This window comes from Gadus chalcogrammus, chromosome 15 (genome assembly GCF_026213295.1).
Source record: "Gadus chalcogrammus isolate NIFS_2021 chromosome 15, NIFS_Gcha_1.0, whole genome shotgun sequence".
In the NCBI taxonomy this organism is placed as follows: domain Eukaryota; kingdom Metazoa; phylum Chordata; class Actinopteri; order Gadiformes; family Gadidae; genus Gadus; species Gadus chalcogrammus.
In genome coordinates, this window is record NC_079426.1 from 16,081,934 (window position 1) to 16,097,838 (window position 15,905).

The 15,905-nt window shown below is 46.1% G+C and overlaps 1 protein-coding gene across 1 annotated transcript in view; it reads right to left on the minus strand.

Annotated features, from left to right (window-relative positions):
* fancl (FA complementation group L) overlaps positions 1–13,928 on the minus strand; it is a 16,492-nt gene extending 2,564 nt beyond the window's left edge. Inside the window, exons 1-11 of the mRNA XM_056609281.1 lie at positions 13,612–13,928; positions 13,470–13,528; positions 13,187–13,247; positions 12,430–12,486; positions 12,005–12,102; positions 7,721–7,817; positions 6,347–6,415; positions 2,914–3,064; positions 2,569–2,652; positions 1,511–1,556; positions 721–802 (exon numbers count right to left, since the gene is read on the minus strand). Of these exons, the coding sequence (XP_056465256.1) occupies positions 721–802; positions 1,511–1,556; positions 2,569–2,652; positions 2,914–3,064; positions 6,347–6,415; positions 7,721–7,817; positions 12,005–12,102; positions 12,430–12,486; positions 13,187–13,247; positions 13,470–13,528; positions 13,612–13,704 (897 nt within the window). The 5' untranslated portion in view covers positions 13,705–13,928. The remainder of the gene's footprint in view (positions 1–720; positions 803–1,510; positions 1,557–2,568; positions 2,653–2,913; positions 3,065–6,346; positions 6,416–7,720; positions 7,818–12,004; positions 12,103–12,429; positions 12,487–13,186; positions 13,248–13,469; positions 13,529–13,611) is intronic.
* Between the last annotated feature and the right edge of the window lie 1,977 nt (positions 13,929–15,905).

A 15,905-nucleotide genomic window follows, 5' to 3' on the forward strand; every position in this document is an offset into this window, starting at 1 on the left:
TAATGAGAAGATAATTTTTTTTATTCTCCAAGTGATATCAATTAAGAGAAAGGATGTCAGGTAAAAAAAAAAAAAGTATTATATGATATTCAACATCTGGTCAAGTCTACTTTTCCATGCTTCTCGGAATGTTAATGAAGCTGAAGCATTAATCACTTTGGCGACAGCAGATAAACACCAAGCCCTTTTCAGCCCATCCGCAGAGGCAGGAAGGGGAGCGAGGAGGGTGTGTGTCAGTGTGTGTATGCATTTTGATAAATGGTTTGGTGTGATAAAAGCGATCTTGATAGTGGTGTGGATTCTGCCATCTTCTGGTTATTCTAATGATCCTCTCTTTATACAACCCAATTAAAAAGGAGGATGTCCCACCTCTCAACATACAAATATGATTTAGTTAAATATAAATAAAGCAATTGACAACCAAAAAAGCAGCTGTAGGTCCCGGCCGGGTAAAGGCGGAGGGGGTGGAGTACCTTCCAGCTAAAACCAGGCAAACGAGCAGGGGTACATACACACAAACACACGCTAGTACACAGTCCAAGCCAGGAATCATCATCATCATACAGCAAACAAGACGGAAGTAAAGAGTGTGTGTGTGTGTGTGTGTGTGTGTGTGTGTGTGTGTGTGTGTGTGTGTGTGTGTGTGTGTGTGTGTGTGTGTGTGTGTGTGTGTGTGTGTGTGTGTGTGTGTGTGTGTGTGTGTGTGTGTGTGTGTCATACAGATTTTTCGTGGGTGGCAGGTGACGGGAATTCTATCTCCAAAACATCCTGGAGGTTGTGCAAGACGCTGGAGCCTGGGTTCCTGTCAGCAGAGCAGAGACAGCTCCTTCACACACACTAATTAAACACATGCAAATGAGGCCTGCAGAGACACTGCGGCATGATTAGGAGCACTTCACCATTGGTTTATGAAAGACAAAAAATAAATAAAACACATGATATATATATATATATATATATATATATATATAATATATATATATAAATATATCAATAATATATATGTGTGTATTTCTATATATTCACAAAGACAAATGTTTTTGTTGTGTGAGTGTGTTTTTTTGGAACAATGGAATATAATCTAAAAGGAAGCCTTGTTCCTTCCCATCAGCATACCAGTTCAGGGTTTTCACCAGGAACTGGTCTTTCGGTTATTTTAAGATTACCACTGCAAATAGAAAATATATACACAAACAACCAAAACGTCAAAAATGGCAGCAGTGCTAACTCTGAAGGATCCTGAGATGAAGATTTGCAGGATTTGCGGATTAGCATTTTGCCTGAGATTTTGAGGCGTCTCAACCTCATTGAAAAACAAATGGTCATGGTCCATGTGTCATGCCTGTTCGGAGAACAGAAAGAACGCCTTAAGGTACTGGTGGACCTCTTTTTTCGCCTGTGCTAATGTTTTCTATTCTTCTTTTTCCTTAAATAATGAACAGCAATGAGCAACGAGGACACCGATTCGAGGAAGGCGTCACGAGTAGCCACTCGGACGCTGACCGCTCACCACATGTGCATGTTGGCGTTCAGCTTGTTCCGAAGAGGGGTCACCACTGCAACACAGACAGACATATGACACTAAGTGAACTGCATTATGTTTTCAATACATTTACTGCAGGGTAGTCCTGAAGAAAACACGCGCGAGCGCACACACACACACACACACACACACACACACACACACACACACACACACACACACACACACACACACACACACACACACACACACACACACACACACACACACACACACACACACACCTTGAGGTTAGTTTTGATGATACAGTACGCATGTGTGATTTGACGGTGGTCCAGTTCACTATGCCACTCAGAAGGCAGAACATCCATTACATTGTCCATGCCACAGGGGAGGGTGTATTTGTCTGTGTGTGTGTGTGTCTGTGTGTGCACGGTCCTTTCTCCTCTTATTTATTATTCGTACATGCAGAAAGATATATTTCGCACAACACCTTGTATTTGAGGGGTTCTCGCCAGCCTCCCGTCTTGAAGGCTGAAGTCTTTCTGTGTATGTGTGTGTTAATATCCTTTGGAGATGCATTGCTAGGCAACTGCCTTGGAGTTGTGCAGCATCCACATTGTCTGACCTTGGGCTTCACAGAAACAATTGTCAGCAATTGACAGGGGCTTGGATAGAGCCACCCCCCCAGCCACTGCCCATTCGCCCTAAGAAATGAAAATTAGTCAATAAATTTGCCTAGCTTTGGACTCCACCCGGCTTGTGTGAGTGAACACACGTCTGCCTGGAAGCAATTTCTCTGACATGAACACACCTGGAAAGATGTGACTAAACCATAGAGGATTCATCTGCCCCCCTCCCTACAGCCACGTTACTTCAAAGTTCCTGCCCTTTCCTCTCAAGATAATCTCCAAATGAAAATCCTAGATTTAGATTATAAATATATACATCATGCGACATACAGGACAAACAGATGAACACACGAGATTGTTAAAAGATGGCCTTTACTTCCTAGCTCCATCCAATATCAATCGACTACATAGTTGAAATTGGATGCTTTCAGGTTCTTCCCACATGCTACCCACCATGTTCGGCTCCCAGCAGACAGCTCTCTGGTAGCATTTTGGGGTGTCTGGGATTCACATCCACCCGGATAGACACGTTGCTCCCTGAAAAGAAAAAAAGGACATTGTGATGTATTTAATTAGGGTGTCGCCTCACATCCTTTCATTGGTTTCATCTTTTTGTATCTGGATTTCTGATATAATCTACATTTTAGCCAAGATCTGAGTAATCATCATGAAGTTTATCAGCAGATAAGTGGGACAGAGTGTGTGTGTGTGTGTGTGTGTGTGTGTGTGTGTGTGTGTGTGTGTGTGTGTGTGTGTGTGTGTGTGTGTGTGTGTGTGTGTGTGTGTGTGTGTGTGTACCAATTGCGATCCTCCTCATGGTGTCAGCCCTGCTTGGTCTCTCTGGCTCCAGGACCCAGGTCCTACGGTCAATCTCGTCCAGCACCTCCCAGAACTCTGCCAGGGATTCCAGGACCAGCATGAACTGGCTGTGGAGCTTCTCCAGTGTGCTCTGCCAAACCACATCACATTAGACCAAACCTTCTGAGTCTGGGTTTTTTGATGAGAATCGATTGGTTGTGGCCAGAGTAAACTCAAAAGGCACCATGTAAATAAACAAAGAATTTAAGATATTTAATAGTATACTACTAATAATTTAGTAGTATACTCACTGTCTGATTGAAGTTCAGCAGATAGTGAGTATAAGGGGGATTTAAAAAAAGTGGCAAAATAATCAACATTTGTTTATTGGAGTTTTGTATTAAATTATGCCAATATGCCAGTAGATTGTAAACATACTATCCTAAATATACATATTTCTTTCCATCCTAAGTAAACTCCAGTAGACCCAGGTTATTGACAATATTTTGACAAATGTATTGTGCTAGTGTAACCTTGCCTCCAACAGCAAATCTTATACGGTGCTCTTTAAAATACTTTATGGGCAACATTACGAGAAAACAACATAAACAAGCAAAAGCCACTTTCATTGCCAGTAATAATTTCACTGTCTGTTTAATTAGTTTTGTTTACTCCGTATGCACTGGGAAATGCTAATCTCTGAGTTTGATATTTTTTCATATGCACACACCTTTCAAGGCCTTATTGGACGGCAAATTGGATCCATTTGAAATCGGGTTGATTGTCAGATTTCGAGGGCTTATTCCTTTTATTTTTTAACCAACTGGTCATCCGCACGGATACAGAGGGACACACACACACTCACACACACACACACACACACATACACACACACTAACCAGGAGAAGAAACAGGGAGGAAGGGTGAAGGGAAATAAAGATGGTAGCGAGGAGAGAGATAAAAATAAAAAAATAAACCAAAAATTATGGGTCATTGTGCCGGCACAGTGCACACAATTAAGCATCGGCCAGGTGTGAGAGCCTCAGCAATTACAGCCCAATTAATGCCAGTGGCATGATTATGGTTACAGCGCCGGATAACGATGCTAGGTCTGGCTTGGAAAAAAGAAATGAGTGTGTATGTTATGGTGGTGATGGTGGGGAAGGGGGAGGGGGATTTGCAGAGAGTTGGTAATTGAATTCCTGCAGTTTCTGCAACGTTGAGAGTACATGGTGGGGGCCAAAAGAGGGGGTGAAGGAAGGGAGGGCATCTCAGCAGAGAATGTAAAGAGCTACTTATGCCTCAATCAGGCCTTTCCTCCTGGTCTTTAGTTCAGCCCAACTAGCGGCCTCGGGCACTGCCCACCGGAGACAGGCCAGAGTACATTTTTTCCCTTTCTAGCACGCTATGTATTTTTGTGCCCTGAGGCTGCAAAACAAACGACACAGACAAACCCAACCCAACCCAACTGGATGTCTGTCGATAATTAATTAATGACCGGAGCAACGCACCATGGGCTGATGGGCTTCAACTTCCCGTGATGTGAAATGTTGTCCACTTCAAACCGAGCCGGACCTTCGATGTCCATTCAGAAGGGAACTACAGGGGCATAGGGGTGAGCCTATCTTCTTGTCAGGCCTAATGAGGGGCTTTGAGGTGTGCAGCATGGCCAATGTTTGTATTTATCCCTATGACTCTATTGTGAAACGAATGTGCAGAGGTACAAACCAATAGCTAGTACCTACCTATGGTACCAAGCTAATTATGAATGGCTGAATGAATGATGCCATTTATGTCTTCAGGCACAACCTTGATATCTTGCTATCTTTTATTGCATGTTGTTGTGGTTGTTGTTGTTTTACTGTACAATTGTACGGTTCTGCTGTTGTGGGGTTTGGTCATTTGTTTTGCATTCAGGACTAACACAGACAGAAAGACACTGACAAACAGGCAGACACACACAAAGATTGAATAGACCACTGCATACACATCTAACAATGACAGAAGGACACGGTAGGTAGCGCCACAAAAAAGCTATACACCCGCTGAACACACACAATTTTTTTTTTAACAAATGCAAACACACAACAACATACAAAGGGTGTTGATGGTTGTAGTGTGTCGTTGCTCGGCCAGACTTTAATGCAAACATCAATCGACGTGTTGGCATACTGTATGCCCACTCACAATCTCTCACTCACATGTACTCATTGCTGGTGCCTCTCTCACCCGCTCGTTCCCTTTGACATATTTCATCATGTCACGCACACCCCAAACATTCCAATAATGAATATGTCTTTTTTGTTGTTTTGATTTAATTTAAATCACTTTATAAAAAAAGATTTTTTGCCCATTGGGTCAGTGTAAATAAGGTTTCATTTGCACACCCAAACATACAGACAGTCACACATACACACGCATACATTCACACGCATGCACAGATACCCCGGTTTGTTTTTCTTGTCCTTCCATTTCCACATAAATACACAGAGTGGCACGTTTTAGCCCCGCTACGGAGCAGGCAATAATTACTCATTCAAATGAACATGTCAGCAACACTGCCGACAGACAGGCCCCACCCTCCCCCTGCACACACACAACCCCGGCGCACACTCACCCCATGCACGCAGATACACACACACACTTCCCATTCCTTACCCTCCTCCCCCAACCTCCTACAACCACATGCACAGGCACCAACACAGACATGCACCATTAAGTGTGTTAAATACACACACACACTTACAAACACAAACACACAAATTCAAAAACCAAAAAGGCATGAACACTCACACTTTCGCGCACACACACACACACACACACACACACACACACACACACACACACACACACACACACACACACACACACACACACACACACACACACACACACACACACACACACAGGATGTTGCATTGTGGGGGAAATCCATCAGCGGCCCAGCAGGCAGACAGGCTCCATACGGCAGCACTGTTCTGAGCTGGTACTCACTGTAGGCCTGACATGTATCACACATGTGTGCACACACATTCTCACGCACACACACACACACACACACACACACACACACACACACACACACACACACACACACACACACACACACACACACACACACACACACACACACACACACACACACACACACTAGCATCTCCACCAGCAAAATCATTGTCTAAAGGCTCTCTTCTGCAACTCTGGCTCTCTCCTTTTCATGAAGGCCACCCCCCATCCCCCCTACCCGAAGTGTTGTGCGTAGTGGCCCATTGCTCTGCGAGATTATAATAAATGAAACAAACAATTGGGAGGGATCATTAGGAAGGTAGGTGTGTGTGTGTGTGTGTGTGTGTGTGTGTGTGTGTGTGTGTGTGTGTGTGTGTGTGTGTGTGTGTGTGTGTGTGTGTGTGTGTGTGTGTGTGTGTGTGTGTACCTGCGGTGTCCAAGCCATGTCCAAGGGAACTGGCACGTCAGCTGAGCATTCTGGACTCTCTTCTGGGTGCTGAGGAAAGTAAACAAATGCAAAAGATTGATGTCTTTAACATATTGTTTTCCCCAAGCTTCTTCAGTCAGTTAGTCAGACAATTAATTGGGGCAGTGCATTACGCTTCTAGATTTTTCAACACAAATATCCTTACAATGAATTAAAATGATGTGTTTCACATTACTTTACATGCCAACATACTGTACTTGTGTACAATTATTTTAAAGGCATGAACTTTGATGCTACAACGGCCATCTCAGCTCTCCACATCTCAACTTCCAGCAACTCGTCTTAAGTGGTACAACCAGGATGCCAGATGCCTCACCTTCCTCTTTGTGTGTGTGTGTGTGTGAGTGTGTTCTGGCATTCCCCAGCTTGTTTTCCCCGCAGGAGGTTTGGAGGCAGCTCTGGGAGTTTCACATCCCTGATGCCAGAGAAGGTGCGTGCTCAGGACACTTGGGGATAGGTAGGCCTCCCCGTCTTCTCATGTGGGCACAGCTTTTATTTATTTATCTTATTTGTCAGTGTGTGTGTGTGGGGGGGGGGGGCTCCCGTCTGCTTACCCACAAGGCCTGGGAATGTGACCTTCAACAACTGCAGCTCTTGCAGCTTAGTGCCACCGAGGGCTGCCTTTGGAAAACAAACTTTAACGGCAAAAGCGTTCTCGAATGAATGCAAATGGTTTGGAGGTATACGGCCTTTAATGATTTTATGGTTCATCAAACTGTCCAGAAACATTTCCCACTTTTTAAAAGGGGACGAGCTTTATCAAAAAACAGAGGAAAAGCAATTTACTCTGAAGGGGTCTTGACTTCTATTTTGTTTATCCAAACACTGAATTGTTTTTATCCATTCACTTTACTAGAAGAGCCCCGGGGCTTGTTTTCATATGGCATATTTCTGGTGCTTCATCAAACTACACAGAGGAGGCTCCTGTAGCGACAGATATTGCAGATTTGATGTCCGCTGAGGACGGCGGAGAGCGTTCCATCACGCTGCAGTCCACATTGAGCGGTTTTATCCTCGCTGCATCTCGGGACACAGCAGGGTTTTATCGTACTCTTCTACGCACTTGCTCTCCCGTTTTGGCCTAGATTTACTGACGATGGAGACGTCCGTTGGCCCGCCACTCAACCACCTCACAAGATGTGACCCCTCAGCTTGGACTGATGGTGAGTCAACCCCCAACTGGGAATGTGTTGCATTTGTGCAACAATTGAGCTGGGGCCCGAGAACGATCCGTGCCATGAGGCCTTTTGATGTGTGTGAGTGTGTATGTGCGTGCATGTTTGTGTGTGCGTGCAGAGTGAGTCATTGTCTTACCTTGGCCTTGAGTTTAACTGTGAGTATGTGCTCCCGCTCCGAAGAGTCGCCGGCTTTCAATCTCAGCGTACGGAACTCAGAGTCTATGAAAAGCAACCTCAAGACGCGCATACACGTACACACACACACACACCACAAAAACGCAATAAATCCACACCCTAAATCTCGCGGCGGACACAGGGGTGTACATGCAATATTGTGAGATGACAGGAGCTATCAGGAGCCGTTAATCATGTCTTCGCGGGGCAGTTTGAGACGCCACGCCGGGCTCCGGGATTTACAGCCGCCCTGTAGTGGACGCTGGAATCAGCCTGAGTACTTTGACTTATATGTGCAAATGCGACGCGACCAGGCCTGCCGCCACTTTGACGGTTCATTTTTTGCGTTTCGAGTATGTGGGGGAGGAGCTGTGGGGGGGGGGGGTGTTTATCTGCAGTCGTATTATTTTTCCATTAAAGATGGACACGTCACATTGTACAATATGACCGAAAGAACAGATGTTGTTTTAGTGCAATGGCTTGCAATGTCGTTTGGAAATAAAGGACGCATCGGTAATAACCAATAACCCCCCCGCCCAGCATTAATAATGACTTCATGGTTACGTCAGCTGTGTTACTATCCCCGGTGGCTTTGGATCCACGTCTTCAAAGGACAAACAAACACTTAGAATGATGATGACCTTTATTTATTGAGTCCAGCAGAAAGCTTGTGACTAAAGTTTATTATATAAAATGCAGTCTGCCTGAGGGGCAGCATGAGAAAGCCCCGAATAAGATAAGGCTCGTTGTGTAAGAGGGGCTTGAGACAATGGCTGTATCAAGTGGTTCCCAAACTTTTTTATTTTTTTTTGATCAGGTCCCTCCTGTCAAAAAGCCCCTCCCCAGGGTTTTTTCAGGGTTCCACCGGGAACCACTTTAACATGGTGGCGCAGGCTCTCCCATACAATCTGTGAGCTTCTCCTTCTCACTTCCATCTCATCTCAACTGGAGGGAAACACTGTGTTTTATTTGAAGCCCCTTGACGGCATACAACACTTTCTCTTCCATGCATCATCAACCATTGAGTCAGCTTGCAGATGCTTTTATCCAAAGTGACTTAAAGTGAATTAAGTGATTATTATAATTTTTTTCCCCACAATGTTCAGGTAGGGGTTAGGCATCGCGCACAGGGATGCCGACAGGTAGATTCCTCCCTAGACTAGGTCCTCATGTCATCTAAATAAATCGGGCACCGGTAAAAAGAGGAGCCTTTGCGATGCATATTGCAGTGGCTGAGCCTCCCGTCGTGAACAACTTCAAATCGACTAGTGTAACAAACCCACTGTCGCCATCATCGTCGCTGTCAGCAGATCGCTGATCCCGACATCTCCTTCCCATATGGGGCAGTGGCAGATACATTTCCCCTCCCGCACGGATACCGCCACACCCCTAATCTCCCACATCTGCGTTTTGTGATCTCACACACACACAAACACACACGCACACACACACACTTTCCCGTGCCACAATTGGTAAGATGCGATGATAAAGTGGAATTGCTTATCAGTCCTGTAGCAGGCCTATGTGACTATTGAGGAGTTTCCTCAAATATGATGGCAAAGACAAGTCTGTGACCGTTAAGGAATACATTACTTGTACATCTTTCACACATAACAGGATAGAGAAATATACTGGGCTCCTTGAGAGAGGACTATCTACAACCTATTCCCCTCCTCCCGACTGATTTAACCATTTCTATGATTTCTCTATAGTATCTTTTATTAAAAGGTATAGTGGCCGGGTCAATCAGACGATCAGCTTCGGACCAACGTAAAGTTCTTCAAATTAGTAACAGTGGCAAAACAAAAGCTTCCTCACTGCATCTTCCATGCATCATCTTTTCCCCTGTGACACGGTTCCATCTGCACTCCTCGAGGGGTCTCCTGCCCAGGGAGGCAGGGGTTCGGTGCAGGCCCCTCCCCCCTCTCTGCCATGATTAAAACAGCGTGAGAGTGGGATGACCTGCTGGGAAGACTGATGAGAGCATCCTATTTGCAACTCCGCAAGCCAACCGCATTGCACGCAGACGCCACACATCAGCACGCATCCTGGCACCACAGAATGCACATCTGTGATTGGCTATGTCTGTCTGTGTGTGCCGTGTGTGGTTGTGTGGTTGTGTGTGTGAGTGTTAGAATGGAACTTAGTTGAGCGACTAATTTGACGGTGATATAGGGCAGTGGTTTCTAAACTGTGGGTCACGTCCCACCGGCATCCAATTAGATCAATGTGATAGCGGTTATTAATGTTAGAGGTTCACTAAAAGCAGTGATCGAGGAAATAGCGATAGCAGAGGGCACCAAACCACATACACAAGCATTGGTACAACTTGAAAAACTTTGGTCCAATGTTCATTCACAATCCCTTAAAAACGTATTTTGAGAGTATAGAACGTAGACCGTGGAACCTTCTCCACTGACACCAATGCTTTTCAATACTGTTTGCTGCTCGGATGACCACACACTGCCTCTTTAAAGGGTCTCACTCACTGCGAGAGTGGGACCAAGCCTCATACTTGGGACAATATGGAGGTGAAGGGTCACACAGTAAACTCCAGTAGTGATCTACTCGACCTCATTCCCCATTAATTAACCCATGATCTCTTCTTCCCCAATCAACAGAGATGACCACTCTGACACACAGAGGGCATGGGTGCAACATAAATCCAGATAGGGGAAAGGGAGGGAGGGAGAGAGAGAGGGAGAGCAAAAAAGAAATGAGCTTCTCACTTTACCTGGTCCCAATCAACTAACGAGAATTACCGCTCTAAACCCCTGGCGGCCATTAACGTCGCCCATGCCAATTAAGTCACTAAACGAATCTCGAGTGCTTTGGAGAGACTGGGGCCCAGCGTGTATAATGCCTTGTCGTTGTAACATGACATGGAAACAACGCAGCATACCTTTACCAACCGCCCCCCACCACCGCCATCACTATCCGCACTCTCCTATTAAAACCAAAGACTCTTCAATTAGAGCAATTTGCATTTTTCGCTAATAAGATAATTGCGGGTTGTGGTCATTAATACGGGGGAAAGTGGAAAATGAGCACTGCAGATGAGCTTAATCCGTGCTGGGGGAGAACAGATCAGATGACGGACTAGATCTGCAGCACACACCCTTCTCAGCCCCATCCCCCTCCATCCCCCCCCAGCCCCAAGGGAGGTGGGGTGACGGCATTAGCCGCCGCACGTGGGCTCAGCGTTATTAAATGTGACCTGGATTTAACTATAACTCAATAACTAAAAATAAGTAAGTCGTTAGAAGAGCGGCGCTGAGAAATGTGGAGCAAACGCCACTGCCGTCCTCGCCACGGCAACGCCTGAGGGCGGGCTGTGGAACCAGGCGATTAGCCACGGCACGCATGCTAAAGCTATTCCGCTCAAGTTCTGTTTTTTCTTTCAATCTTTCTAAAGATATGAAAAAAATACTTTTTTCCCCCCTTCCCGCAAATCCCACTGACCATGGTAAAGGGGCTACAGAGATGGCGAGACACCACCTGGAAACAAGAACACTCAAGGAAAACTAAAGGATCTTCATCCTTTTTTAGGATATAATTATCCGATAATACATTGTTTTTCTACTTTCACTCCGATCCAATATAATTGAATTGCTGGTGGATGTTGTGACAAAACATATCAACAAGAATACTTTTGAAACGCATTAAGGTCACTGCATGTTCTACGCGTCACCGTGACAACGGATCGGTAAATCAGTGTGCTATAAACTACATTGGCCTGACACAGCGAGGATTGTATTTCAACCAAAAGCAGGGCAGACGCATCGTGAAGTAGTCGATTCAATGTAACAATAACAGTAATAATAATGGTTATAGTAACTATAATAACAGCAGGCTGCCCTTTCAAAATCTCTGGCGGCATTGACCGACTTAGAGGCTCATTAGGTAATGGCAGCTTTGGATTTAGGGCTGGGCAGTAATTCAATATTCTGTCCAAACCGATATTGGTCGTGAGGTACGGATTTACTTAATGTGACACCCGGTTAAGTAGACACAATCAATTATTGAAGAAAGATATAACCTTAAAATGATCAACAGATGAGAAAACATGACAGATAAAGGCAAAAAAACTGTTTTTGTATGACAGCCCAACTCAAACCATTTCAATCTCGTCAGCTGGACTGCAAAAGGGGAAAATTGAATTCATACCACTATTTCATGATAATATTTAGCCGGTTAAACAGTTCATTGCTTTGACACTTTACATTCCTTGCTTGAACACACTTACTTGTCCCAGCCCAGCATCTCCATCTCCGTAATGAGCTGTGAGTAATACTGGGGAGGTGGGATGGAGAGGCTCTCTGGACGGCCCCTCAACGCGACCTCCTGCAGGATCACACAGACTGGGTAATGCCCCTCAATGTATTGTCGCCAATGTCTGCAGGGGAATTTCTGACACCAGAAAATGTAAACACGAAGGTGACCGCAACGTGATGCCCTTGTGCGTCGTGCGTACACACACACACACACACTATTACATTTAGTTTCTTTTTCCTTCCATCAACCTGATGAGAGAGAGACACGGTGCAGCTCCACTGCTCACAGGAGAGGGCTGTTGATAACGCCTGGGAGGCAGCCATTACTTCCCTATGATATGATAGGCTAACAATGTCAGCGCTAAAGTGAGAACCGCAGACACACTATGCTCCTTACCAAGACGGTCTTGAACTCCAGAATGAAACTGACAAGATTGTCCGAGTGTTGAAGCCTCTATAAGGAGTCAAATGAAAGAGAGGTGGAGAGAGAGAGGTGGAGAGGGAAAAGGCATCATTGAATGAGAAGATAATGAATTGATGGTGGCGTGCTCTCCCCGCCCCCCTTTTCTTTTTCTCCAGCCATTCAAATCAAACACTGTGTTTGTGATTAATGTGGGCTGCCACCAGCCTTAATAATTAATAATAGCTTAAAGGGTGTGAAAATAATGAACTTTGCTGCCCGGGGTGAAATATCAATCTCATCCAAATAACCCTGAGGGGCCACATAACAAATAGGGACATTTTCCAGGCAATGTTAATTAAACAGTGGAAAAAATATATTATTTTTTTCCAAGAGCGAGGCAGACCTGATGCGTAACAGATAGAAGAATAATGAGGTGAGTTCGAACGCAGCAATCAGGTTCAAAAACTTGATAAAAAAGTGATTCCCATAGGGCACGGTAGTAGTAGTATTAAGTTTGTCGGTTGTCACACACACACACACACACACACACACACACACACACACACACACACACACACACACACACACACACACACACACACACACACACACACACACACACACACACACAACCCAGATCCACATCTGAGATACAATACAATAGTATGTCAAAGCATCACACAAGCACACGTTTAGGCAAGATAAGGGAATAAATATAGAAACCACAAGTCAGTGTAAAATAAAACCTGACCTGCTTTACTATGTGCTGATATCCACGGAGCAGATGTTTCAGCTGCCAACAGCAGTGGAGCCTGCACAGAAAAAGGTTAGACGTCCATGTAACTGCAGAACAGCGTTACAGTATCCGGTGCAGTTGTGACATTTAATAAAGGCATTGGACGGCTGTCCATGAACAATAAGACCTTCAAGAGATCATGGGCCTGCTAGTGATAAAATAATAAAAGTAGAATCTCCCGACAAATATGGCTGGATTATTTTGGTAATAAGATGAATAAAATAAGAAGTGCGTATACTTTGCCCGTTTGAGTTGACGGTCAGAAGGCAGCACAATCCTGAGTCTGAAGTCTCTTTCCTAAACAGGGTACAACAAGCGTTCAGTGGTCACGTAGTATGAATTTAATGACAAGTAGAACATCGTTTAGTAACAATAGTTACCTGGACCGTGACAAAGCCGTCATACATGGTCTTGTCCTTGTTGAGTGGTAGAAGAATAGGACTCTCGTTGACCAGTGAACTAACGTTAGCCATCCTGACTCTTCCTTATCTGGGGCTCACCAGCTTACAAACTACGCATGTACGGTGGCTACAAGTCACTTAGCCTCCACTAAAGCGCCACGTCAATGTAACAAACCATTAGTTTGTAAGTTTGTATGATTTTTTGGGGTGTTCAAGTGTACGTTTTATAAACTTGCTTCATGAAATCGGTCCATTCGGTCCCGCGGATAAAAACAAACCAACTCCGTCACGCGGAGGTGTGGTCTGAATTGAATCTCAGAGCTTTATTAGTCAGGATGTGACAAATCTGTCTGGGAAGGTATGGTATGTTATCGATCAATGAGTTGCGATGTATTCATTTGCTTACTTGTTTGTGTTTCAAATTTGTTTTTATTTTTGTCACAGAACATATAATTATATATTTTTTCCATTTTTATAATACTAATAATAGGAAAATATTAACTGTCTACTGAATATATATATATATATATATATCTATATATATATATATATATATATATATATATATATATATACATCTAAATATATATATATACATATATATATATTGTAGCGTCGGCCAAGAAAGATAGAGTCAGGTCCACGTCTCATACACCGCACGACAGCAGAACCATTATTTGAACAACGTCAAACAACACACAGCGCACCGCACACCCGACCAACGGACATGCGACTCCGGGTAACGGTTGCCGACAACACTTCACACAATAAACAACACCCCACAACACATAATTTACATTGAACCGAACACACAACCCAAACCCGTTAAACACCAAAAGGGAGTAAAACCCCTTTTTCCCAAACAACATCGCGAACCGCAGGCGATCCCTCAGCCTGCGGAAATAGTCCATAGCTGCACCCCTAGAAATCTCAGTCTCGGGCGGTGACTCGAACACAAGTCCACCGATGTCCGGAGCTCCCGTCCGAACATGAGGGCAGCTGTCGTGCAGTGATTGGATTCCTGTACTGCAGTCCGATAGGACCACAGGACCAGGGGAAGGTGGCGGTCCCAGTCCCGCTGGTGCTGGCTGGTGAGGATGGCGAGCTGGGTGGCCAGGGTGCGGTTAAACCGCTCCACCAAACCGTCGGGATGGAGCGGCGTCGACCTCGTCTTGTGCACCCCCAGTCGCCGGCAGACCTCTCCAAAGACCTGGGACTCAAAGTTCCGCCCCTGGTCGCTGTGGAGCTCAGCAGGGACCCTGAAACGGGCAAACATCTCTTCCACCAGCCTCTCTGCGGTGGTGGCGGCGCTCTGGTCCGGCACCGCATACGCCTCAGGCCATTTGGTGAAGCAGTCCATGGCCACGAGGACGTAGCGGTTGCCGGAGTCGGTGACTGGGAATGGCCCCAGGAAGTCGACCCCCACCCGCTCCATTGGTGCTCCCACTAGGTACTGCTGGAGCGGGGCGTGGGAGCGCTGGGCAGGCCGCTTCTGCGCTTTGCAGGTGTCACAACAGTGGACTTGCAGCTTGACGTCTCGTCAACAACCCGGCAAGTAGAATCGCCCCCGCAGGCGATGCAGGGTCTTAGCGTTCCCGTAGTGCCCCGCTCCCACCGAGCCGTGGACTAGCTGCAGCACCTGGGGACGAAGCACACGGGGCACCAACAGCTGCAGAATGTCGCCCTGCCACCTGCGGTGGACCACCCCATCGTGGAGCTGGAAGCATCCCCACAGGGAGTGGTAGGCCTTTACCTCCGGTCCTCGTGCCGACACCTCCGGCCAAATGGGGAGCTGCCAAGCCTCCAGCCAGTCCCTCACCAGCGCTAGGGTCTCGTCGGCCCGCTGCTGCTGCTCCAACTGACGCGCCGACAGCGGGAGCCACCCCTCTGCCTCGCCGATGGTCTGGGCAGCCTCGTTGGTCTGGAGAGCCGCCACCATCGGAGACTCGTTGGCCCGCTCCTCCAGGCGCAGGCTGTAGCGGCACTCCAGGAATGCACAGGGCTGTCGGGAGAATGCGTCGGCGTTGCTGTGGAGCCGCCCCGCCCGATGCTGGATCTGCTGGATCTGGAAGTCATACTCTTGTAAAACCTCCAGCCATCGAGCCACCTGGCCCTCAGGGTTCTTAAAACTGAGGAGCCACGTGAGGGACGCATGGTCAGTGCGGATCAGGAAGCACTTGCCATTAAGGTATGGCCTGAAATGCCGTACGGCCAGAACCGGCCAGAACCAGAGCCAACAACTTCCGCCGGGTCACGCAGTAATTGCGCTCCGC